General features: G+C 44.1%; 2 protein-coding genes across 3 annotated transcripts in view; both read right to left on the bottom strand.

Annotated features, from left to right (window-relative positions):
* Positions 1-10,785, bottom strand: part of DDC (dopa decarboxylase) — a 50,453-nt gene extending 39,668 nt beyond the window's left edge. Inside the window, exon 1 of one of the 2 annotated variants that reach the window (XM_028703359.2) lies at positions 10,636-10,785. The gene's annotated coding sequence lies outside the window, so the exon portion shown is untranslated. Of the gene's footprint in view, positions 1-698; positions 780-10,635 lie in introns of those variants that run through there. The other variant, XM_028703360.2, reaches the window with a different exon arrangement.
* A 1,129-nt stretch (positions 10,786-11,914) lies between these two features.
* Positions 11,915-12,827, bottom strand: LOC114581989 (ubiquitin-conjugating enzyme E2 J2). Its single transcript, XM_077918323.1, is given in 5 exon segments — positions 11,915-12,166; positions 12,169-12,239; positions 12,242-12,358; positions 12,361-12,754; positions 12,756-12,827. Coding segments are annotated over 5 exon segments (906 nt in total).
* Between the last annotated feature and the right edge of the window lie 14,745 nt (positions 12,828-27,572).

Here is a 27,572-nt window from a genome sequence, read left to right as displayed (position 1 = left end):
AGGTTGCTGAAACTCCCCCCCCATAATTTTTATTAATTTTTTCCAAATATCTTAAACACAATACAGCTTAACAATACTATTCTCCTTAAAATCTATATCTTATCTGAATTAACTTCCCTCCACCCCTCTTCTGGCTTATAGACATTTATAGACTGTATATATAGTAAACCCGCTTAAGTAAGTTTGCTGAAACTTTGTATTTGTCATTTTCATTTAAATAAGGATGGGTTCTGCTTCAGTTCCTATAGAACGGATCCTTTAAGATCTGTTGCTTATTTCTAAGAATTAAGTGCCTGTTTTAGCCACTTCATTGACTGTCAATGCAGCTAACAAGTACCGTATATTTGCTTTAATACAGAGACTGAGTTACATGAACAGTATTTATATTTTGATCCCAAAATATTATGCTGAACGCACGTGTTTGCAATAGCAGCTTCATGTAATGCACATAGGATCAGCACCTTTCAAGTCTATTTTGTCATATTATGCAACCTCAAAGAGACATGCGCATGCCATGACAATTTTGACATGTTAATAAAAAATATTAATTGATATGTGTATCTGCCCACACATGCATGTGCCATTTACTCTCTCTGCTGACTATTTCAGTAAAGTCCTGGGATAGTGTACAGTTAAATGGTGCATTAAGGTGCCATTTCTATACTATTTAAGCTTAGAAAGTTAGGACTTTTACTTACTGTTGGTGAGATTTTGTCCTCTCTCTCTCTCTCTCTCTCTCTCTCTCGCCCGTCTGCTTTCTTTGTGACAGTTATAAAGACCAGAGGATGCAGTTGCTAGTTTATATCTACAGTATCCACTTTCCATGAGCCAATCAGAAGATAGTGCTTTGCATTTTAACATTCTGCATGTCACACACCCCTCCCTCTCTGCATCCATTCATTCACAAACGCTACTTTAAATATCTTTCGAACACACTGCTAAATGCAGTACAGTATTCACCCTAAATATATCAAGAAGATTTCATTACTATTGAAGCCACTACAGCAATTTTTATTTACACATCCGTGCCACAATTACTGAAGTAAACATTTGGCACTGACAGAGTTTTGTTACAGTATGTCTAGAATATGCCTCTCTGAGCTTTGTTGGGTACACATCAGTGAAAGGCCAACCTGTGTGCACAGGATTAATGCATGCAGTGAGCTTTAGGAGAGCTGCTTTTAATACATGTGTGTGGAAGAACTGAAAGCAACCAGCCAACAAATGTCATACAACTCGAAAAAGCATTGTTGAAATACATTGTGGACGTGTTTTCTCTATTATTTATAGGGTTACAAATTTCAGTTAACTTGCTTTATCACTGGCACAGAGGAGGGGATAGGCTTGGCTGGATTATGCCTGAAATAATCACTTCAAGGTTTACTTAAGGGTGCTTATCAAGTACTTTGACCTGCAAGATAGCTAGTGCTGTGAAAATTGTCAGGTGGAGATTAAGAAAACTATGGAGAGGCAGCATGGTGTAGTGGACAGAGTGATGGGCTGCCAGGATTCTTGGATGTGCAGACATGTGCATAAATTGTATGGTGTGTATGTGCTAGCAGATCTTGCAGCTTGGGTGAATTAGATTAGAATAATCACTTACAATTTCTGAAGTCTCTGGAGTTCAAAGGCTTTATTCATGCAGGAACTATTTACAGGATGAGTGGAGATGTGTGAGAGAAAATAGCAGATATCTTGTCTCAAAAAGTTGGGAGAGAGCAATAAAATGGACCAGCTTTTAAGGGTGTAGTTGATTTTGACAGAGAGCTGCAATCAACATCCTTCTTAAATTGTGGTGCCCAGAAGTAGACGCAAGACTCCATGTGTGGTCTGACCAAGGCAGAATAGAGTACAGTGGTGCCCCGCAAGATGAATGCCTCGCAAGACAGAAAACCCGCTAGACGAAAGGGTTTTCTGTTTTGGAGGCGCTTCGCAAAACGAATTTCCCTATGGGGTTGCTTCGCAAGACGAAAAAATCTTGCGAGTCCCCGCGGGGTTTTTTTGCTCCCCCCCTTTTCCTAAGACGCTAAGCCGCTTATCAGCTGTTCCGCTGATAAGCCGCTTAACAGCTGATCGCGAAAAGCCGCTAGACCGCTGTAGCGCTAATCCGCTAAGCTGTCAATGGGCTTGCTTCGCAAGACGAAAAAACCGCTAGACGAAGAGAATCACGGAACGAATTCTTTTTGTCTTGCGAGGCACTACTGTACAGTGGTACCTCAGGTTACATACGCTTCAGGTTACATACACTTCAGGTTACAGACTCCGCTAACCCAGAAATAGTACCTCGGGTTAAGAACTTTGCTTCAGGATGAGAATACAAATTCTACAGCGGCGGTGCGGCGGCAGCGGGAGGCCCCATTAGCTAAAGTAGTGCTTCAGGTTAAGAACAGTTTCAGGTTAAGAACGGACCTCCGGAACGAATTATGTACTTAACCCGAGGTACCACTGTACTACTGTTATTTCCCTTGACCTGAACACTATATTTCTGTTGATGCAGCCTAGAATAGCATTTTTAAAATAAAAAAAGATTTGCTGCTACATCACACTGTGGACGCATGTTCAGCTTGTGGTCTACTAATACCCCTAGATCCATTTCACATAGACTACTGGCAAGCCAGGTGTCTCCCATATTATATTTGTGCAGCTGGTTCTTCCTGCCTAAGTGTAGAACCTGACATTTGGCCCTACTGAAATTCAATCTATTAAGGTCATCTTGAATCACAAGTCTGTCTCCTGCGGCATCAGCTACCCCTCCCAGTTTGGTGTCATATGCAAATTTGATAAGCACCCCTTCAATTCCTTCATCCAAGTTGTTTATAAAGACATTGACCAACAATGACCATTAGTTGAGCACTCTTTGGGTTCAGTCAGTCAATTAGCTGCAAATCCACATAACAGTTACCTCACCCAGCCCACATTTTACCAGCTTCTCTGCAAGAATATCATGGGAAACGCTTTCAAAAGCCTTACTGAAATCAAGATACACAATGTCCACAGCATTCCCCTGATCCACCAAGCTTGTAACTATATATATCTATATCTATATATCTATCTATGCTGGGTCTTAGTAGTCAGCCTCCTTTTCTAAGTGTTCAAAGACCAACTGTTTAATTATCTGTTTGAGGACCTTTCCTGGTATCAACATCAAGATGACCAGTCAGTAGTTTTCCCCCTTTTCTTTTTGGGGGGTCTGAGGGGGTCTCATTTACCCATGGTCAACCCTCCAAGGGCTGCTTGTTGAAATGCAACAGTGAGCATGGCCTCTCTTTTTTAAAGGATAAATGTGGAGTCTTAGAGGACCACAGAAAAACATTTTGGCATCACAGCGTTGTAGCAGGGACCTATAGGAACAGTTAGCTTTAAAAAATTACATTTTAATTTTTAAAACTAAATAAAACTTGGAAATTTGGGGGGGGGGGGAGGGGCTCAAACTGCAGGCTACAGTGACACCCATAATTATAAAACATTAAAAAATATTGTCAGCTCTAGGCTTTTAGCTGTGATATTTTGTTTAGTGTTCTATGTTTTTTGGAATGCCAAGTGAGTCTATGAAGTATTTTACAGAACAATATAATTTAAAAGCATTATATGTTTTGACAAGACTATAAAGGTTGCTGCTTAGATTATGTAATTTATATTGTGCTATGGTTTGGTCTAAACCACTGAGCCTAGGGCTTGCTGATCGGAAGGTCGGCGGTTCGAATCCCTGCAACGGGGTGAGCTCCCGTTGCTCGGTCCCTGCTCCTGCCAACCTAGCAGTTCGAAAGCACGTCAAAGTGCAAGTAGATCAATAGGTATCGCTCCAGCATGAAGGTAAACGGCATTTACGTGCGCTGCTCTGGTTTGCCAGAAGCGGCTTAGTCATGCTGGCCACATCAGCCGGAAAAACTGTCTGCGGACAAATGTTGGCTCCCTTGGCCTATAGAGCGAGATAAGCGCTGCAACCCCAGAGTCATCCATGACTGGACCTAACAGTCAGGGGTACCTTTACCCTTTACTTTATGCTTTGGTATAAATGTATATGTATTCTAATGATTTTGTAGGTATCTCAGTTCAGTCATTTACTGTTTCTCTCAAGCTCCTATCTGGCAATGGAAGCATAAGTTCGGGGCATCATTTTGGATGCCATCTTAAACTGTGGGCTTCCAGTTCCATAATCAGTTTGTGAGTGGTGATGTTCAGATTAATCATTGTTAACTTAGTCTGGATAAGTGGCTTTCCCTTATTAATTGTTCTTTTTTTTCTGTGATGAAAATGTGTGAGCGTGCACACACACACACACACACACACACACACTATTTTAATTTGGAATTGGTGACAGAATTACATTTACTTTCAACAAAGTCATCCCTCTTTTGATGTGATCCCAGTTGATCTAATTTTAGATTACCTGTTAAGTGAGAAAACAAAAGAGGAAATTGGGTCCCCTGAGCCAAGCTCATGTATGTATAATAAAGGCAGAAATCCTTTTTCATGTGGTAAAAAGACCAAAAAGAAAATTCAGATTTAACGTACTCAACAGTTGCAAAGATCAAAGGATCATAGACTTTTAAGAGTGAATAAACTACAAATAAATCTGAAAGTGTAATGTGGCATTAAAAGGAATAGCAAAACCTCTATGCCAGGACATAGGCACAGGGAAGCATTTGACATGGTCGCTACTTGCCATGGATCTTGCCTTTTCTCTTTCTTTTAAGGCAGACTGAGCACAGCTCTTAATATTGTGCTGCCTCTGGGCAGGTGGCCTTCAGGCTGCAGATAGTGCAGAGTCCCGCAAAGGGAGGCGCTTGAGGCAGGGGGCACTTTCCTTCCCCACTAACCAAGACCTGGATAGAATGAAGCTAGAAATGTGTAAGCCCCATTCATTCATTCATTCGTTTTACTGCCCTTCTTCCTAAGACCACAGGATGGTTTAGAGTATAAAAACATAAAATAACAATAACATTAAAAAACACAATGAAACAGTAACTCCGATTCAGTGATTCCGACTGGGGGATTCAGAGTGGGAGGCTCTGGTGTGTGTATAAAATAGCAGTGCAATTAAGGTGAATGCGCAGGGAAGTGTATTAGAAGAACTGAAGTAAATGTTAGGAAGGAATGAGCTTAGAACGTGGGCGAATGGATGAGTGGTGAATGAAGGAGAACTTGAAAGGGGGTCTGAATGTTGGGGGTGAGACACATGAGACTGGAGTCGGGGGGATAGATGGTGGTGGACGTGATTTGGCAGAGCCCATGATTTTGTACAGGATCACTATTATAGTAGCCGTTTTTGTGTATCCGATAAAGTAACAAATAAGTTAAAGAAAAGCTGAAACGACACACACAAAACCCTTGCTTATTATTTCTGTTTGCTAAATTAATTGTATTATACTGCATGCCTCATATTTGGTTATGCTGGGGTGGGATATCCAGATAAATGTTATCTGTGGCGGCGGAAGGAATACAGATATTGACATGCCTGTCCAAAACCTAGCTCAGAGCTGTACAAGTTGCTCAGAGTGGGAAGGTGGGGCAGGGGAGAGCCAGAGGACCTCAGGGGGGCAGGGGGGGGGGATGCTGGCACAACAGGCACCAACTCAGTTCAGATCATTTTGGGCCTGATCTAACCCAATTCAGACCTGGAATCAAAAACAAAATTCAGAAAACCAAATCTTTAGTTCTCCCACTGATTTGCCTCCCCAGAAGTGAGACAAGTTCACCCTATTTATTTTTTTAAAAAATGTGGTACTGTAGTTATATTTTCCCCTTCATGAATCACTGCCTTGCCATGGTGAAGGGGCTTGAATAACTCAGAGAAGCTATGAGCTCTGCCGTGCAGGGCCACCCAAGACACGGCTAAATGACTAAACAACAAAGTTATATTTTGAAACACAGAGCAGACAGGTAGCCACTTAAGATTCAGGCAAAAAACACATCGGGGGAAAACAGGATTATAAAAGGAATCTTGGCAAGTAAAAATCATGCTGAAAATCCCAGCTGAGTACATGTAATTTCCAACAAGCATGTTAAGGGAAACATTGCTAAATTATTAAATGTTTTTTGTTTAGTTTTTTTACCTTAGCTGTTAGAATTGAAGAATGGATAGTAGATGGATACCAACATTAAATATACATTTCCTAGAGGAATGAAAGAATACTGAAACCATACTGGATCATGCCTGGAGAAGAGACGCCAGTGCAGAATAGGAAGGAAGCAAAAACAGATCAAGAATGAAGCGTACAACAGAGCAGAAACTGAATTTTGGAAGAAACATTTCAAATAACAGCCAGAGAGAGAGAAAATATCCCAGATGTGTGATGTACTTTCAAGAGCTGTGCACCAATTCTGGACACATCCCAGATCCTGCATCACAAGAACATAATGTCCCATCTGGTCCAGCATCCTGGTCTCCCAACCAGGTACCTGGTGAACCTGGGGAGCAGAACATGAGCACAAGAACAACTCTCCACCTCTCAAGATTTCCAGGGAATGGTCTTCATTGCCGCCTCCAACTGCAGAGGCAGAGAGTAGTCATTCGGGCTAGTAGCCATCCATAGGCCTCTCCTGAATTTGCCTAATCCTCTTTTGAGGCCATCCAAGTTGGTGGTCATCACTGCAAGCTCCACTTTTTGACTGTTTGCATGAAGAAGCAATTTCTTTTGTCTGCCCTAAATCCTAAATTGAGCTGGTTTTGATGAGAACCAATAAACTGAGTCTGAATCCTGGCAAGATGGAGGCACTTTGGGTGAGTGGTTCCTGTGTCTGAGATATTGGCCAGTTGCCTGCCCTAGATGGAGGTTGCACTCTCCCTGAAGGAGCTTCTGAGATCCAACTTTCTCGCTTGATGTCCAAGAAGCCTCGGCAGCTAGGAGTGCCTTTTATCAGCTTTGGCTGGTACGACAGCAACACCCATTCCTAGACCAGGATAATTTGATCACAGTAATCCAGTCACTGGTTACTTCAAGACTTGAATACACTCTGTGTGGCGATTCCCTTGCACTTGGTAGCATAACAGCAACACACTGCAGCGTAACAGCTGAGAGGAGCATATTACACCATTGTTCAGAGATCTGCAATGACTGCAACTGGTTACCGAGCCAATTTCAAGGTGTTGCTATTACTATATAAAGCTCTTCAAAACTTTGGACCAGTCTAACTGAAGGGTCACCTTATCCCTAAATGTCCCCATCTCTGCTGCTCCGCTGCACAGCACACACCGGCTCCCTGGAGGCAGGCAGGCTCAGAACAGGCAGGTCAGCGGCCCTGAGTGATTTCCAGGGTGAGTCTCTCTCTCTCTGTGTCCTCTTGCGCATCCTCCTTTTTAAAGAGGGGTGTCCTCACTCTACACGATTTCACTTGCACATGCAGGGTAACCCCCATGAATGTGGGGGGAAGCCTGTGGAAGGATGCTCAAGAGTGACATGAGTCAACTTATAGGCCATATGCACAATGCTCACTTGCCCTGCATTGCTCAGCCTCTAATAAATGGAGCCCATATCTGAATTCTATAGCATTATGGAAGAGCAGCTTCGTTAGCATATTAAAAGTTTGGGCCTCTAGGACTATATATGGCAGATTTGCCAAAGTTTCCTTTAATGACAGGCAGTGTCCTTGCAACCACTAAAGAGCTTGTAACAGTCCAGTTTTTATCAAGGGGTCAGAGAACACAAAATTTATATAAGGCAATTTCCTAGTTGATCCTTAAGAGACAGTTCTAAATAACTTTCTTGAGAGGTCTAATAAATCTATTGCTCAACAGGTAACAACATATCTGAATGTTCTAGTATCTTTCAGACCTCCTGGCTTGCTGCCTGTAATCATCAATAATTGGTGGCTGTGATGTGTACTTTACTATAATCATTCAGCCATTAAATAAACATTTTATTGATTGAACCAGTTGGTTGATAAAGAAAGGTAAATGTAGCAGACATTGTAATGCCACCAAGCTTAGATGTTAACTACCACCAAGACTGATAGAAATGGCATGTGTCTTTTGAGCTATGGTTTAATTTAAAGATTATTTGGCCAACAGAAATCTGTATGTTTGTTGCACGAGAATATGCCAATATGCTTCTTCCTGCAACCTCACTTACTTACAAGCCGACTTGTGTGATTTTGTGATAGCTTGGGCTATAAGAAATGCCAGGCCTTTGTTTCCTTTTTCCCATTCTCTGGGTGAATAAAGCGGGCCATCTTTATTTATAACACTGCCATGTCTGCTTCTGTGTGTTATCATACCCCTGCACAGACAGAGGAACTCAAAGAAATTTACTGTAAACTTACAAGAGGTAGAGACAGTTGTTATTAATCAAAGAACATGTGATTTATTCTTGAAACAATTTTTTAAAAAGCAGGTACCATTTCATTAATTTGACTACCAAATGTAAGGTAGACAAAAGGTAAAGGACCTCTGGATGGTTAAGTCCAGTCAAAGGCGACTATGGGGTGCGGCACTCATCTCGCTTTCAGGCCAAGGGAGACAGCGTTTGTCCGCAGACAGCTCTCCGGGTCATGTGCCCAGCCAGTGGTGGAGCTTCATGCTCCGGCACCGGGGGCGGAGAGCAGGTGGGGGTAGGGCTGGCGCACGCCCCAGAGGCAGGGCGCCGCCCAAAGGGACAGGGCATGCATCCTGGGGGCAGGGCGCACCACCTGCAGGGGCGGGGCATCCAGCGCAGGCGGGGGGACAGCCGCGATGGAACCCCACTGGGATCGCGCTGCCGGGGGTGGGGCGCTCCTCCTGTCCCCCTCTTCCTCCGCCAGTGTGGCCAGCATGACTAAGCCGCTTTTGGTGCAATGGGACACCGTGATGGAAGCCAGAGCGCACGGAAATGCCGTTTACCTTCCTGCCACAGCAGTACCTATTTATCTACTTGCACTGGTGTGCTTTTGAACTGCTAGGTGGGCAGGAGCTGGGACAGAGCAATGGGAGCTCACCCTGTCACGGGGATTCAAACCGCCAACCTTCCAATCAGCAAGCCCAAGAGGCTTGGTGGTTTAGACCACAGTGCCACCCGCTCCCCAAAACCAATGTGATGCATATGAATATATTATCCTTTAGAACTTGTGCATGAATATTACACAAGCTTTCAATGAAAATCCCATATGTTTGTAACAGCAAGGCACCAAAATGGCAAGAATGTGTATTAAGTTATTTTTCAGCCCACCTTTCTTTCAAGGAGTGCTGTGCAGCATACATGGTTATTTAAAACGCAAGCTTAAAATGCACCATCATGCTGTGTCTTTATCAGAATACTACAAAAATCAATGCATACCAAAAGGCTCCCACTTTATTCTTAGACTCAGAGAAGTTTAAACAGAAATCAGTAGGCATTATAAATAAATGCTCCAGCGATTTAATGCTCTTAGTTATAGACAAGGCCACCCAAGAGAAACGGAGATTGGAACGAGATAGCAAATTGGAGAAGAGTTTAAAGGGAGAGGTGGACGATAGTGTTTGGCAAAATAATATCACAGACATTGAGGAAATTTCAAGATAAGGTCAGGGCTTATAAAGCCAGGAAGTTCAGCCATGATAACTCGGAGTCCAATGTATACGCGTGATGCAGTCAAGGCATTCAGATTAAGAAAAAGTGTCATGGAGGGATGATAGCCCGGGTCTATCCAATATTGCACTGGGACATTCAGTGTACGTTATACATTTGTTATATACAGTGGTGCCCCGCAAGACGAATGCCTCGCAAGACGAAAAAGCCGCTAGACGAAAGGGTTTTCCGTTTCGGAGGCACTTCGCAAGACGAATTTCCCTATGGGCTTGCTTCGCAAGACGAAAACGTCTTGCGAGTCTCTCCATTCCCCCCCGCTTCCCCCCCCTTTTTCAAAGCCGCTAAGCCACTAATAGCCTTTTAGCAGCTTAGCCGCTAATCCTTTAATAGCCGCTAAGCTGCTAAATCGCTAATAGCGCTAATCCTCTTAGCCGCTAATGGGGTTGCTTCGCAAGACGAAAAAACCGCTAGACAAAGAGAATCGCGGAACGGATTCTTTTCGTCTTGCGAGGCACCACTGTACAGAGTTGTGTTTGACAAGAAAGCAGGCAGGCAAACAGGATTGATCACAAATATATGGATCATTTAAATCAGTACAGTGGTGCCTCGCAAGACGAAAGGAATCCGTTCCGCGATTCTCTTCGTATAGCGGTTTTTTCGTCTTGCGAAGCAACCCCATTAGCGGCTAAGAGGATTAGCGCTATTAGTGATTTAGCGGCTATAAAAGGATTAGCGGCTAAGCTGCTAAAAGGCTATTAGTGGCTTAGCGGCTTTGAAAAAGGGGGGGGGGGAAGCAGGGGGGAAATGGCGAGACTCGCAAGACGTTTTCATCTTGCGAAGCAAGCTCATAGGGAAATTCGTCTTGCAAAGCACCTCCGAAACGGAAAACCCTTTCGTCTAGCGGGTTTTCCGTCTTGCGAGGCATTCGTCTTGCGGGGCACCACTGTATAGTGTTTTCCAAAGATTTGATTTTAAAAAGGCAAACATGTTCAAGAAAGCAGCATTTATTAAACATGCTCTGATCATGCAAAACAGTAGCCTTGAAAACATGGTATCAAACTAGTTGATTACAACGGTGCAGAGTTTACACTTTTCAAAAGCCTGGTACAAAGGTTAAGATTCCCACTCCTGTAACACATTCGTTTTTACTTACTTTTTCCTTTCAACTTTCAGGTGTTTTCAATAAAGTACAAATAGCACCAAGCAGAGTCCTGGAGTCACAAACAAGCCGATTCAAGAAAATAAGATTTTCAGGGGGCAGTAAGACCAAGCTGTTTTACTCTTATCAGTCTCATTCACAAGGAAGCACACCAATCATTAACCACATGCAGAAACTCCTCCCCCCCACGCACATTCTCCCATTCCTTCAAATCATTTGATCTGCCCTGCCTACAAGAAACTTGGTTTATAGATGCAAATGATATTCAACTGCAAGGTTTTAAAATAGTGGTTCTTCCAGCTTTTAAACACGTGTACAAATGGGTATGGTAGGGAAGGTCAGGCCTCCCACCTTTCTAGGGATAAGCAAATAGACATAAAAGATAGCAGGCACCTAACAGATAATGAATAAATTCAGACAGTATTAGCAAATATTCCTAATACTACTCCAGTTAGCTGCTTAAATGTCTACATGTCTCCTAAATCTGCAAACCACCATGCTAAGCAGGTCTGGTGTGATTTTGAATTAGCGTTACAATATAGAACATTGAGGAACTATTTCCAAGGCAGACGTACTGCTGTGGGGGCATTTTAATACCCAAATTGATGAAAATAACATGGAGATGAGTAAAATTGGGTTTTTTAAATCCCCCCTCACTTCACTATCTTAATCTTTCCTTTTTTTTAAAAGAGAAATAGCTCTTTGTGAAGAAAACACCTTTGACCCCGGGTGCAGGACACACGTTGCTTTATCAAGTGTGCTCCTTTTTAAAAAATGCTGAACATCTTGGCCTAAGAGTAGACCGAGGTCTTCAACAGCCGAGCACCAGCACATGAAGTGAGGGCAGATGGGGCTGGGCATTTGGAAAAGAGGGGCAGGCAGCTCAACTACTCCTCTACCCTCCCCCTCTGCGTTTCCTCTACAAGCCGCTTCACCCAACTGGAAGGTCCAAGGCAGCCTAAGGAGTCCATAAAGACCAAAAGGCGGAGGGAGAGAATGCAGAGGTCAATGGGCACATTCGGAGGCTTATACACCCTCCCCCCTCCCCCCCCCCATGTCATGGGGAACCCCCTGGTGTCTCCAAAATGTGCAAATCCAAGTGAAAAAGAGCTGAAGAATTCCAGAACTGATCCTGAGGTAAGTAAAAACAAGGCAACAAGGCCATTTTGCGGGGAGCCTGTTTTTAAAAAACAGGAATCCCACCTGAGACGCAGCTCATTTCTTCTCCTCCTCTGTCCCAAATTGCATTTACCCCTCCCTGCACCCCCCAAAACTAAACTTTTGTTTTTGCCTGTCCTGTACATTGCTGTATTTGTCCCAGAGTTGGGAACAAGATACCTAGGGAGTCCCATATGCTTTTGTCTTGTTTTCCTGCCGCTACCACTAGTTTTGGTCTTGGACCCGGGAGGGGTGCCCCTCCTCTGAGCATCCTTTCCCACGCGGCCCCAAAGCCAACTGTAACAAACGAGTTTGCCCAAGCGCCGCCCAGGAGTCCAGGGTTCCGACTGGCCTGCTGGAGGCCGGGTGGATGTTGGCAGCAGCCAAGGGGATGTGCCCATTGAGGAGGGGCAGCCTGTTCTGGAGGTGGTGGGTTTGGGGGGCCGGTTGTGGAGATCTTCTTGTGCCTTCGGTTTCTGCTTGATCTCCTCCACCACATCAGGGAAGGATTCACGGGAGACTTTGCCTTTGATGTTCTGCAACGCAAGCTGCCTTTTGTGAACTCTGACATTTCTATACTGCCCAGAGTGGGACTTTTTTCAACCATAAAACTAAGAAGGCCTGTTAAGATGCTTGAGACTGACCACGCTGGGTCCCTCGTCTCCGGGTGGAAGTCGGTGATTTAAAGACATATCCTTGTATTGCATTTAAATCTTCCGTTCGGTGTTATCATATAAATACTAGGAGGTTTGAAATTCTCTGGGGAAGATTCATTTCCTGTGATGATTAATTTCCTGTGATAATAGTCACCTTCACACTGTTTGCCCCGCGCTCCTGGCTGCATACTGTAAGGTCGCAAATATAAGCTGCACTTTAACTTTTCACAGTTGGAATTTGGGGGAAAGTGAGGCTTATATTCAGGCCAATATGATATATAAAGCACTGGGTCTTTTTTTAATGCGCAGGTAGTCCTGTTTGAGCCTCTGGGTGGCTGTTGTGGGTGCTCGCTTATTACTATTTCTGCCCATCTCTCCCTGCGCATCCTTGGGGAGGACAAAGGGACAAGGAGGTGAGCCAGCGCCCGAGTCGACCCCTCAGCCTGGGCAACTCGCTGGGGGGGGGGGGGTCCCTCAGGCAATCTTCCTGCCGCCCCCACCGCTGCTGCCCAGCCCTCCTAAGATAGTTATTTTAGATTAGGATAATACTAATGTCTCTGTTAGATCTTTGCAGGATAGATTCATCAACAAAAATGGGCACTTTCTTTTATTTGCTGGTATTTATTCAATGCAAAAACTGATCAGGGAAAAAAGATATTGGGGTCATGGCTCTGTGAAAATGTTTACCCACTGTACAACTACTGCAAAAGAGGAAAAAATCATGTTGGGAATTGTTCGGCATAAAAAAAAAAAACTGTCCCATACATATTTTATGGTGCAACTACATAATAATAAACAAATTATTATTATTATTATTATTATTATTATTATTATTATTATTATTATTATTATTATATCTATGCCCCACCTTTCACCCTGACAGGACAAATGAGATATACAGTTCTAGTGACTGCACCTCAAAAAGAAGATTGCTCAGAAAGGGGCAACCAAAACAAACAAGGGAGTGGGGCAACTCCCCTATGAAGCATAGAGTTGGAAAGGGCCTGAGGATCTAGTCCAGGGGTAGGCAACCTAAGGCCCGTGGGCGGGATTCGGCCCAATCACCTTCTCAATCGGATGGTCCGGGAATCAGCGTGTTTTTACATGAGTAGAATGAGTCCTTTTATTTAAAATGCATCTCTGGGTTATTTGTGGGGCATAGGAATTCGTTCTTTCTTTTCCAAAATATAGTCCGGCCAAGCACATGCTCTGAGGGACAGTGGACCGGCCCCCTGCTGAAAAAGTTTGCTGACCCCTGATCGAGTCCAACCCCTTCCAATGCAGGAATATGCAGTTGTCCAATACAATGGTACCTCAGGATGCAAACAGGATCCATTCCGGAGCCCCATTTGCATCCTGAAGCGAACGCAACCTGCGTCTGCGCATTATGTCATTTTGGTCATCTGCGCATGCATGAGCGGTGAAACCCAAAAGCGCTCAACCTGAAGCAACTTCAACCCGAGGTATGACTGTACAGGGATTGAACCTGCAACTTTGGCATTCTCAGCCCCAGGCTCTAACCGACTGAGCTATCCAGGCTGATTAAGAAATGTTATATCTTAGGGCAGGGGTCAGCAACCCGCGGCTCCAGAGCCGCATGTGGCTCTTTTACACCTTTGCCGCGGCTCCGGGGCGGATACTAGCGAGGGGAGGAGGCGCATTGTGCACCCCGACACTCCCCACTGTGGCAGGCGCTGTACTGGCTGTCACGTCGCATGGGGGCGGTGCGTGCGTTAGTCACGCATCGTCCCGACGTCACCTTCCCGCCCGCCCACTACATTGTAAGTGGCATGTACGCTGGTCACTGCATTGAAAGGGGGCATGTACGCTGGTCACTGTTTTGAAGGGGAGTGAAGAACACACACACACACAAAAGGTAACTTGTTAATTTAACTGTTATTTCTATGAGGAGGAGTAATTCTGAGGGGTCAAACAAAGAAATAATAATAAAAAGTGACAAAAAAGTTATTTTTATAATGACGAGTTTTGCGGCTCCCAGTTTTTTCCCCCTTCGGAAATGGGTCCAAGTGGCTCTTTTTGTCTTAAAGGTTGCAGACCCCTGTCTTAGGGGGAAAGGGAGCTCCACCTGTTTTTTGCTTCTGGGGTATTTTTCTTTTTCCTGAGTTTACACACCTTTTTTGCATTATTATTATTAGTTTTTGTTTTTCTGGAGCCACAGGTTATGATTTCACTTGTTTTTCACATTTATTTTTATTTTTACTTTTCCTGAGCCACATGCTTTTTGCATTCTTGGAATTTTTATTTTTCTTCATCCATGGGTCATGATTTCACATTATCATCACATTTAATTTGGTTTGCTTGCTTGTTTCTCTTGACACATGCATCATGTTTTCACTTGTTTTCCACATTTTAATTTTAATTTTTCCTGACACGTGTTCAGGCAAAACTGAAGATGCCTCTGCCCCGCCCTGCTCTCCCTCCTTCGCTGCCAGGTAAAAGGCTGGTGAGGATTTGGTTGCAGGCCCACACAGCAGTGCCCTGGCTCCCAGCTGCCCGAATCCTTCCACCCTGAGGCCACCGCCCTGAGTGATGGCCACCAGTTTGGACAGCTTCAACAAGTTACTAGACAAATCCATGGAGGACGAGGCTATCCATGGCGAGTCAGGATGACCGTATGTTGCCACCAGGATCAGAGGCAGATGGCTCCGAATGCCCATGGTTAGTGAGTAGGAGCGGGAGAGTGCTAGTGCTTGAGCTAGAATGCTGGACTTGGTGGGTCTGCGATTCAACCCAGCAGCCTCTTCTTTTCACTGACTCTGTTGTACCGCTTTCAGCACTGTCTCAGAAAGCAATTCCTTGTCTGACACCTCATAACTATTGGTAAGTATGGGAGCTCCCTCTGCTGAGCAAATGAAGGCAGAACAGGACAGCAACAGGAGAAGACGCCTCTGCCCTGTTAGGTGGTCTGCTCTTGATGGGGTTACCCTCCCTCTGAAGGAGCAGCCATGTCTCTTGGGGGTCCTCCTGGATCCTTTGCTGTCTCTTGAGCACGGGTAGAAAACCTGTGGCCCAATCGCCTTCTCAATCCAGCCGGCGGACGGTCCGGGAATCAGCGTGTTTTTACATGAATAGAACGTGTGCTTTTATTTAAAATGCATCTCTGGATTATTTGTGGGGCATAGGAATTCATTCTTCTTTTTTCAAGTCCCACAAGTCTGAGGGACAGTGGACCAGCCCACGGCTGAAAAAGGTTGCTGACCCCTGCTCTTGAGGCTCAGGTGGCCTCAGTGGCCCAGAGTGCCTTCCATCAGCTTTGGCCCAGCTACGCCCCTATCTGGACAGGGACAGCCTAACTACTGTTCTCTATGTTCTGGTAACCTAAAGGTTAGATTACTGAAATGTGTTATAAGTAGGGCTGCCTCTGAAGATGGTTCGGAAAGTTCAGTTAGTGCAGAATTCAGCAGCCAGGTTGCTCACCAGAGCAAGACGGTTTGAGCATATTACACCAATTCTGGTCCAACTGCACTGGCTACCAATTAGTTTCCGGGCCCAATTCAAAGTGCTGGTTTTGACCTATAAAGCCTTAAATGGCTCAGGACCGCAATACCTCAAGGACCATCTCTCTCCATAGAAACCAACCCAGGCTCTTGCAACCATCATCTGAGGCCCTTCTTCATGTGCCTCCTCCATGAAAGGTCCGAAGGGTGGCCAAACTAGAACTGGTCTTTTCTGCAGTGACTCCCTGTCTGTTGAATGCTCTCCCCAGGGAGGTCCGGCTGGCACCTTCATTGTACACCTTTTGTACACGTTCCTTTTTAACCAGGCCTTTGGATGATTGACATCGGATGCCCTTTTAAAATACGTCGTAGAAGTGGGGGTTGTGTTTTTATTTTGATTACGTATTTTGTGTTTCTTACATTGTGATTTTATGTTGTGAACATATTGAGATCTACAGGTATAGGGTGATATACAAATTTAATAAATCATCATCATCTTGAGCTGCTGTTTCAGCACTTCTCCTGTGATATGTATCTTGGGCAGGGCTGGGCGATAGATCAATATATTGCCCCAAACAGGTTTGAAGTCCATAGGGGGAAGTGGGGCAGATTGATACAGAAAAAATCAACCTCATATTTTATGTAACAAAAATGAGGCAAATAATAATTTTTTTGGCTTGATGCATGGCATAACTAATCAATATTATAACAGCAATCCAAAGAACCATTAAAGTTAGAAGATAATGAGAATATAATGACTTCAGGAAAAAAAAGGGGGTTTTGTATCATTCTGCCCCACCTACGGGGCACTTTGATACATCGGATGGGGTACTTTGATGCAAAGCGTAAATTGTACAATTTTTATTGTGAGAGATCATAATCAGCCTTACAATTTGTTACTTAAAATCTAAATTACGTATCAAAACTAACAGTGTTTCACACATATCATAGATTTTATGGCAGGTTTTCTTAAGAAAACATCAAAACATATTAATCTTTCCTCAAACACCTATCCATTTTTGAAAAAACTTTGAAAAAACTTAAAAAGTATAAGAACTCACATTAGGTAGTCAAAAAATAGTAATTTAAACAAAATGCTTATAAAAAATAAGATAATTAGTTAATGTTTAGCTTCTATTGCACATTATATCCACTTAAGTCAATAGAAAAAGTATAAAGAGATGATGTCTGAGATGTGCCTTTTGGGAAATTTGGTTTTGGCAACGGCAAAACAACATCCTTGAAATCAACGCTTGCGTTATCTTCTACAGTGGGGAAGACAAACATACAAGATCCTGGTTTTTTCCTGAGATGTGACACTTGATAATCTGTCATATTATATTTAGAAATGACTTTGGCCACGTAGTAAACAACATTTCTTTTCTTTTCAAATTTAATGAGTTTAGAGATTTTATTTCCTGCACAAAAGCCTCCAGATCTGCAATTAAGCCACTCTGGGGGCACTCTTGTGCCTACAAGTTTCATCTGCTTCTGCCAAAATGGAGGAAAAATGTGGAGGGGGGAGCTGTCACTGTTTCTAGCTCATGAATTTCAAGCACAGAGTTTTGCGGTATGCACAACATCTCAAGCAAAGCAAGCAGAACTACTCAGAAACAGTCTGGAGTTTTAAGAACAACACAGAAACAGATACAAAGCAGATTTTTGGACCTGTCCCCCCCCCCCCCACTATATAGCACAATGAGTGAAGGGATTGGAAGTGGGAAGAATAGAGGTACCCTTTGTCTTCCCCTGTCCTTACCCCAGCTGCCCCTGGCCTAGATAGGATTCCGGTTGCAGGCTCACTGAAATCCTGAACATCACCATTACCGTAGATTCTGGCGTATTAGGCGACTGGGCGTATTAGACCCCCCAAATTGGCAGCTGCAATTTGGGGGTTTGTCTTATCAGCCCAGTCGCCTAATACGCTGGGCAGCTCCGTGCCCGGGAGAAAGCCACCCAGCGCGGAGTGGAGCCCGCCACCTGCTGCTGCTGCTTCGGAGCTGCCGCATTAGCAGTACTTGTGAAATGGGGATATACTGTATCATTTTGTTGCAGGTTCCAGTTGTTGCTTTTAATTGCTCAGTTTTGTCGTTTTTCTGCCTTTGTTAGCTGTCCTTCTGGACCAAAAGTATGGGGTACGAATTCTAAAAATATTAAATAATAATACATACATGCAGGAGATCATGCCATTATATCCACACAATAATCTTGAAAGCCACGCCCAACATTACCCACTGCCTCTCTGGTATGGATTGTTGAGTATTAGTGTCTTGTTGGCAGACAATCCTGCTTGTGTCCTGCAGCCCACCATCACCAGAACAGGAGCTGCATTGGTGCAATAAAACTGTGTTTGTTAGTTATTTAGTCATGATAATTAAGGGGTGTACACTTCTGCACCCTTCTCAGTCAAATAGTGATTTAGTAGTAGTTGAGGAAGCTGGATGCGATGGGCCTTTGGTCTGATCCAGAAAGACTCTTCTTATGCTATTGAGGAATATCCTTACCTGTATAGTTTATTCTATGAGCGGCAGTGGACAGCCAGTATGGTCTTCTAGAGATGCTGCTGCTGCTGCTGCTGCTGCTGTTGTTATTTCTTTATACCCCTAACAGGACTCAAGGCAGCTTGCAGATAAAAACATAGGGGGGAGGAATCATTAAAAAATAATTAAATATTAATAGAAATAAAACTACATACTACTAATTAACTAATTATACTGCCCTATGCCCATAGGTCTCAGGGTGGTTCACAACACAAAGTTACACCACAAAATAATAAAAATAATTACAACAATGAAAAATACTAATGTATACAAACTAATAAAAAATACACTCCCCAGCCAAAGCCCCCAGCCCACCAATACAAATTCCAAAATCCAAATTATCATACAGTCGTACTCTGGAAGTCAAATGAAATCCGTTCCAGAAATCCGTTCAACTTCTGAAAACGTTCAGAAACCAAAGTGCGGCTTCTCCTGCAGCCAATCGGAAGCTGCAGAAGCCGTGCTGGACAGTCGGCTTCCAAAAATCTTTTGAAAACTGGAACACTCGCTTCCGGGTTTCGATTGTTCAGGAGCCGATTTGCTCAGGAGCCAAGACGTTTGGGATCCAAGGTATGACTGTATAGCAAATACCAAAATCCAAATTAATATTTAACATTTAAAAACAATTTAAATGCACCCAAATAAAACAATGCCCAAACAAGTTAACACACACACTCCCAGTTTAAACAATCTGTTTAAACAATACAAATAGTTGCCATGAAACAGCATGGCAACAGCCCTTTCATTAAAAGCAGTCAGTTCCTAAAAGCCTGATGGAAGGTGGTCTTCCGCTGCTGACATATAGAGACAGGGTTGACTTTGTGCATTTGTTGTTGTTGTTTAGTCGTTTAGTCGTGTCCGACTCTTCGTGACCCCATGGACCAGAGCACGCCAGGCACCTCTGTCCTCCACTACTTCCCGCAGTTTGGTCAAACTCATGCTGGGAGCTTCGAGAACACTGTCCAACCATCTCGTCCTCCGTCGTCCCCTTCTCCTTGTGCCCTCCATTTTCCCCAGCATCAGTGTCTTCTCCAGGGAGTCTTCTCTTCTCATGAGGTGGCCAAAGTACTGGAGCCTCAGCTTCACGATCTGTCCTTCCAGTGAGCACTCAGGGCTGATTTCCTTCAGAATGGATGCGTTTGATCTTCTTGCAGTCCATGGGACTCTCAAGAGTCTCCTCCAGCACCATAATTCAAAAGCATCAATTCTTCGGCGATCAGCCTTCTTTACGGTCCAGCTCTCACTTCCATACATCACTACTGGGAAAACCATGGCTTTAACTATACAGACCTTTGTTGACAAGCTGACGTCTCTACTTCTCAAGATGCTGTCTAGGCCTGTCATTGCCCTTCTCCCAAGAAGCAGGCGTCTTTTAATTTCGTGGCTGCTGTCACCATCTGCAGTGATCATGGAGCCCAAGAAAGTAAAATCTCTCACTGCCTCCATTTCTTCCCCTTCTATTTGCCAGGAAGTGATGGGACCAGTGGCCATGATCTTCGTTTTTTTGATGTTGAGCTTCAGACCATATTTTGCGCTCTCCTCTTTCACCCTCATTAAAAGGTTCTTTAATTCCTCCTCACTTTCTGCCATCAAGGTTGTGTCATCTGCATATCTGAGGTTGTTGATATTTCTTCCGGCAATCTTAATTCCAGCTTGGGATTCATCCAGCCCAGCCTTTCGCATGATGTATTCTGCATATAAATTAAATAAGCAGGGAGACAAAATACAGCCTTGTCGTACTCCTTTCCCAATTTTGAACCAACCAGTTGTTCCATATCCAGTTCTAACTGTAGCTTCTTGTCCCACATAGAGATTTCTCAGGAGACAGATGAGGTGATCAGGCACTCCCATTTCTTTAAGAACTTGCCATAGTTTGCTGTGGTCGACACAGTCAAAGGCTTTTGCATAGTCAATGAAGCAGAAGTAGATGTCTTTCTGGAACTCTCTAGCTTTCTCCATAATCCAGCACATGTTTGCAATTTGGTCTCTGGTTCCTCTGCCTCTTCTAAATCCAGCTTGCACTTCTGGGAGTTCTCGATCCACATACTGCTTGAGCCTTCCTTGTAGAATTTTAAGCATAACCTTGCTAGCGTGTGAAATGAGTGCAATTGTGCGGTAGTTGGAGCATTCTTTGGCACTGCCCTTCTTTGGGACTGGGATGTAGACTGATCTTCTCCAATCTTCTGGCCATTGCTGAGTTTTCCAAATTTGCTGGCATATTGAGTGTAGCACCTTAACATCATCATCTTTTAAAATTTTAAATAGTTCAGCTGGAATACCATCACTTCCACTGGCCTTGTTATTTGCAGTGCTTTCTAAGGCCCATTTGACTTCACTCTTCAGGATGTCTGGCTCAAGGTCAGCAACCACACTACCTGGGGTGTACGAGACATCCATATCTTTCTGGTATAATTCCTCTGTGTATTCTTGCCACCTCTTCTTGATGTCTTCTGCTTCTGTTAGGTTCTTACCACTTTTGTCCTTTATTATGGTAATCTTTGTACGAAATGTTCCTTTCATATCTCCAATTTTCTTGAACAGATCTCTGGTTCTTCCCATTCTGTTGTTTTCCTCTATTTGTTTGCATTGCTCGTTTAAGAAGGCCTTCTTGTCTCTCCTTGCTATTCTTTGGAAATCTGCATTCAATTTCCTGTATCTTTCACTATCTCCCTCGCATTTTGCTTGCCTTCTCTCCTCCGCTATTTGTAAGGCCTCGTTGGACAGCCACTTTGCTTTCTTGCATTTCCTTTTCATTGGGATGGTTTTCATTGCTGCCTCCTGTACAATGTTACGAGCCTCCATCCATAGTTCTTCAGGCACTCTGTCCACCAAATCTAAATCCTTAAACCTGTTCCTCACTTCCACTGTGTATTCATAAGGGATTTGACTTAGATTGTATCTTACCGGCCCAGTGGTTTTTCCTACTTTCTTCAGTTTAAGCTTGAATTTTGCTATAAGAAGCTGATGATCTGAGCCACAGTCAGCTCCAGGTCTTGTTTTTGCTGACTGTATAGAGCTTCTCCATCTTTGGCTGCAGAGAATATAATCAATCTGATTTCGATGCTGCCCATCTGGTGATGTCCATGTGTAGAGTCGTCTCTTGTGTTGTTGGAAAAGCGTGTTTGTGATGACCAGCTTGTTCTCTTGACAGAACTCTATTAGCCTTTGCCCTGCTTCGTTTTGATCTCCAAGGCCAAACTTGCCAGTTGTTCCTTTTATCTCTTGATTCCCTACTTTAGCATTCCAGTCCCCTATAATGAGAATAACGTCCTTCTTTCGTGTCACTTCTATAAGGTCTTGTAAGTCTTCATCGAATTGGTCAATTTCAGTTTCTTCAGCACCAGTAGTTGGTGCATAAACTTGGATTACTGTGATGTTAAAAGGTCTGCCTTGGATTCGTATCGAGATCATTCTATCATTTTTGAGATTGCATCCCAGTACAGCTTTCGCCACTCTTTTGTTGACTATGAGGGCCACTCCATTTCTTTTACGGGTTTCTTGCCCACAGTAGTAGATGTGATGGTCATCCGAACTGAATTTGCCCATTCCCGTCCATTTTAGTTCACTGATGCCCAGGATGTCAATATTTATTCTCGCCATCTCATTTTTGACCACCTCCAACTTACCCAGGTTCATGGTTCTTACATTCCAGGTTCCTATGCAATATTTTTCTTTACAGCATTGGACTTTCCTTTCGCTTCCAGGCATATCCGCAACTGAGCGTCCTTTCGGCTTTGGCCCAGCCGCTTCATCAGCTCTGGATCTACTTGTACTTGCCCTCCGCTCTTCCCCAGTAGCATGTTGGACGCCTTCCGACCTGAGGGGCTCATCTTCCAGCGTCATAACTTTTATATGCCTGTTGTCTTTGTCCATGGAGTTTTCTTGGCAAGGATACTGGAGTGGCTTGCCGGTTCCTCCTCCAGGTGGATCGTGTTTGGTTGAAACTCTCCACTATGACCTGTTCATCTTGTGTGCCCTGCTCGGCATAGTTCATAGCTTCTCTGAGTTCTTCAAGCCCCTTCGCCACGTCAAGGCAGTGATCCATGAAGGGGACTTTGTGCATTATTTATGGCATTTATAGCCTCCCTTTCTTCCGTCATGGAGCTCAAGGCAGTTGCCTCTAACTAGACTGTAGTCTCTCGGCTTTGGATTCCTGCTCCATGTTCTCTGGCCAGTTTCAAGGCAAAGCGGGTGGGAGCTCCTCTCGGGACCACCTGGGCATGGTCCTGGCAAGCCTTGGTTTGTCTTTCTGTCATGTGCAAACCAAACCATTGTGTGAATGGTGGGATTAGCAGTCATGTGGTTTATAAAAGAATAATACAGTGGTACCTCGGGTTACGAACAGTTCTGCTTACGAACGCTTTGGGTCACAAACTCCACAAAGTAGGTGTCCCGGGTTGCGAACTTTGCCCCGGGATACGAAAGCAATCCACTTCCAGGGCCATGGGAGGCCTATGTAGAGAATGTGTGCCTCGGGTTAAGAATGGACTTCCGGAGGGGACCACTAGGGGCGCATCAGAAGATGGCTGACAATAACATCTCTCCGACCCACACGAGGTAAATTGGAGGCTGTGATAGCCTCCCTACCCCCCCCCCCAGGACTGTGGTGGGGGACTGCCCTTGCCTGCTGTGCCCTATACCACCCCCTAGAGTCTGGCAAGACTGGCCCGTACGGGCAGGGGTACCTTTACCTTTACCTTTATTGGGAAGTTCTGTCGGAGGACTTAAGTCTGAGAGGAGAAATAGAGCTGTTTTTATATTGTGGGTGAAACTCCTCAGTGGGACTTAAGAACGACAGTTCTGTAATTAATGATGGAAAGAGCGCTGTTATCTATGAAGGCGATGATATATGGAAACCATCTCAATTTGAGGACTGGAAGAATGGAAAAATTCACACAGGATTATTATTGGTGTTTATCGGCTTAAGGAGAGTATCAGAAGAGATCATAAAGAAAAAAAGAGAAAATATATGAACAAGATGTGATGTGGAAACAGCAAGATAAGTCTGGATAGAATTATGAACTTTATTCAGACTGATTTGGACATTAATGCAGTAGCAAGAAGATGATCAGAATCCCCCTTCGGATCTTGAAAAATGGGTCCCCCCAACAAAATTTAAAATTCGGCTTTGTAATTCGGAATTTATGTGATGTGATTTGATTTGATTTGATTTGATTTGATTGGCCGGTTAATAAAAATTATTTAAAAAAAAAAAGAAAAAAAAAGAATGGACTTCCGGAACGAATTGATTGATCAGCTGGAAAGGGGAAAGAGGGTGGTCCCCGGGCGTGCCTGGCCTTAAATAGGATAGGCCACGCCTCCCCAGTCTGCCAATTGGCGGGCAGGGTCGAAGGCACACCCGGGGATTCCCTAGTTCTTGCAGGGGCAAAAGGCCAGCCCCCGCATGTGTGGGAGGGGGGGTAGCCCGCAACCCCCTCTCCTCCCGAGCTCGGAAATGGCTTTCCGGAACGAATTAAGTTCATAACCCGAGGTACCACTGTAATGGGCGGTTGGTGGGGTTGGTCACTGTCCTCGGGACTGCAGCGAGCTGGAGCAAAGATTTAATCTTTCTCTAGCCATTATAGTGGTGGTGACCCTCCCACATGCAGTGCTATTAGCAATGGGAAGAAAGCAAACTATCCCGCCCCCCCAATGATAATTGCTATGTGGGGTATTCATTTTCATTGATATATTGACTGGGGAGGGGAAGATTGAACCTCACCCCAATGCTTGGTATTTAATTTTTTTTTTTAAATCCATAGCATGATTGCTAATCATAACATTAGCATCCTATGTAGGAAATTCTATTTCTTATTTATTGCACTGGGACTTGCTCAGTGTTAAATATTTCTACCCACAATATTTCCCCCCCCCTAAACAATACAAGGCCATGTGCTGCCACTAGGAGGCAGTAAGTGACCAGTGTGAGTGGCACAACATAAAGCAAACCAGAACAGTTTCAGAAAACCAGAAAACAGAGAAGCAGAAACCACCCAGAACATTCATTAAAATAAATAAAAGACAGTTTTTAATCTAAGGGCTAAATTGGGCCATCACTCCACAGAAAATTTAGCTGACCAAAGGCAGGTGGCCCCACGCATGGAGGAAGAAAACCTTTTTTAATATTCACTTTATATTGTAAACAAAATAATCATCATGGTTAGGGGAAACAGCTTCTAAGAAGCTTCAGTAAAATAGGATAGGAGCATCTTGATATTGTTGTAGAGAATATCAATTACTGGAAAAGAAAAGAAAAAAACCTGGTTGTGTGTTTTGGGAAAGGGAGGTTAACAAAGCAGTCAGGATTCTCACCTCCTGCCTCACTGTCTAGCGTGTAGCGTAAGCTGCCTGCGGAGTCAGTGGCGTAGCGTGGGCTGTCAGCACCCGGGGCAAGGCAAGTAATTTGCACCCCCTAACCCGTGGATTTGCGCCCCCTAACCCTAACCCCCAGATGTTGCGCCCGGTGCGGCTGGCCCCCCCTACACCCCCACGCTACGCCACTGTGCGGAGTCGTCTTCAAACAGTAAATAACCGTCTCTCCCCCCTCCCAGCCTTGCAGTGTAGGAAGAAAAGAGTGAGGGGAGGGACTCCTCGGCCTGAGCCAAGAGGCAGCCTCACACCCTCCTCCCTCCTCCTAAGCTTTGTTTCTGGGCAAGGAGGAGGAGGCAGGGGATGCTTCCAGTTCCTCTCACTTGCTGCTGCCTAGAGAGGAATCTCATACTGGCACATCGACTCCCCTGCCACCGCTGCCAGGCTGTATTGGGGACCATCCTGGCAACGGCCACCTCCCCAAGAAAGTAGTAAGTTATGACTTCCGTGCCCAAATGTGCTTATATACCTGAAAGGAGTCAAGGCAAAGCAATCACAGATTCTCATCAGCGGAATGAATCTGAGCCTACAAAAGAAATTCCAATTTTCCTGTGCCAATCCTTGCTTAAACTGATAGTGCCAGATCAGTTTCCATCACGTAATGATTTATCCTCCAGTTTTTGCCTTGATAGAAGAAGAAAAAGCTATTCATTAGTGCATCTATTGTTTAGCTTAAATTGTTAGGAGAGTCAGATTCCAAAATCTATAGATGCTGCCTGGCTCTATGGTGGTGTAGTGGTTAAGAGCGGTAGTCTCGTAATCTGGTGAACCGGGTTTGCGTCTCCGCTCCTCCACATGCAGCTGCTGGGTGACCTTGGGCCAGTCATACTTCTTTGAAGTCTCTCAGCCCCACTCACCTCACAGAGTGTTTGTTGTGGGGGAGGAAGGGAAAGGAGAATGTTAGCCGCTTTGAGACTCCTTCGGGTAGTGATAAAGCAGGATATCAAATCCAAACTCCTCCTCTTCTTCTTCTTCTTCTATATGAGGAGGTTGCATAAAGAGGTGTCCCTGGGTTCCATACCTGCAGGTCTTTCTGATTATGCAGCACTGTGAAATGGCATATTAAGAAGTTCTTGAATTTGCCAGGAGAGGACCAGTATCTTATTTTATTTCCAAAAACCTAAAAAGCAGGCCAATTTGCTTTTTTTTAAAAAAATCATATTTATTGAAATTTCCAAAATACAAAAAGGAAAAATAAAACAAAAATAAAATACATTTGAAACCTTACTTTCATTACCCACTTTCTAGGACTCCCCCATCCCCCTCCCTTCCGTATTCCCCTTTCATAACGTTGGTTCTACAAGCTCTCACAGCCAATTTAAAACTTAATTTATTTAACCCCATATTCAAATTTAAATTATACAATCATCATCATTACCTTAAAAAATAAAAATAAAAATCAAAGATTCTCTCCCCAAGGTCCACCCCAGTTTCCTTCCACGAATTCCCCTTTTTTTTTTTTAATAAAGACGCCCCAACAAAGTATAAAAAGCTATATAAAGATATAAAAGATAAAAGGTATATAAAAGAAAAAATTCAAAAAATAGTTACACAGCCTTTGGATTCTAAATCTCCCCCCCCCTTCCCCGGTTTGAATTCCCCATGTCCATCAGTCTGTCTGTTGTCTGCCTGGAAATCTTAGATCCATAATCAGATTTTTCCCCAGTTCCACCTTGCCAGTTTTTTTTAAAGTTATTTTTATGGTGTTTAACTTCAAACATCCAATCCAAAAACGGCCCCGAAGGGCCTTTAGCTTCCTTGGTCTTTAAGGCTCCCCCCATTGTTCTTTCCATGTTGTAGTCAAGTTTCTTGTCCTGTTCCGCTGCTAAAACGTTCTAATTCGAAAATTTGGTACCTCTACAGGGGTTGTTGTTATTCAGGAACAAAAACTTGCGTCCAGTCCCTTCCTTTCTTCAATAGAAAATTCTATTGTCTCCTTTAATGTAAACACCCCTGTAGACAAAATACTGTTTCAGTTTTGCAGCTTTCCCAGGAGATAGCAAGTCCTGTACAATTCCAAGAGTATTTTTCCACTTACGACCGTTCTTGTAATGTCCCGAAACCCCTCTAGGGGGATTATAGTAACTTTGTTTCCTCTGATCCAAAAGTCCGATTGTTGTTCTATATTTTCAACATTTTGTATCCAAATCGTAACAAATTGTAGCAAAATTAACTAGCAAAGTCCTCATAGCAGAGTCCTCTTTAAATTTTCCGACTTTGACAGCTACTTTGGCAGCTGTCAAAGTCTCCGTCTCTTTTCACCAGGCTCTCTCACAAGTCGCCCCGGTTCCCAGGGGGGGGGGTTACGTTTTCCTTCTCATTCTACTCTTCTCCTCCAGCACAGTTCTTGTAATTTCCCATCATGGAATTCTTAATTTTTGTCAGAAATACGCTTCTCTCTAGACCTTGATTACCCAGTCCTTGTTTTAAAATGCTTACAGTAGGGAGGGGGACTGACTTCCTTTTTGGATCCCCCCCGCTCGTGCCAAATCCGAATTACTTTATTTTCTCCTTTTAAACCCGGTTTCCGGATTACTCACGGGTTGTTGTTAAAAGTCCGAATTTTCAATGGAAGAAGTCAGCGCTCTCCGCCGGATGGCATGCGGCTTTGCTCGGCAGGGAAAGCAGAGGACTCACAGCACCACGCCACTCCCCGGCACCCGATCCGTAGCCTTTAAAAAGGCTCCTTCACGAGTCGGGAGGGCGCTAACGGTGCCAGCCGAGTCACCCATGTCCACGGTCTCCGTGCC

This window comes from Podarcis muralis, chromosome 13, assembly GCF_964188315.1.
Source record: "Podarcis muralis chromosome 13, rPodMur119.hap1.1, whole genome shotgun sequence".
Lineage (NCBI taxonomy): Eukaryota > Metazoa > Chordata > Lepidosauria > Squamata > Lacertidae > Podarcis > Podarcis muralis.
The sequence above is the reverse complement of the archived record's forward strand: the minus strand, read 5'-3'. Positions and strand labels throughout refer to the sequence as shown.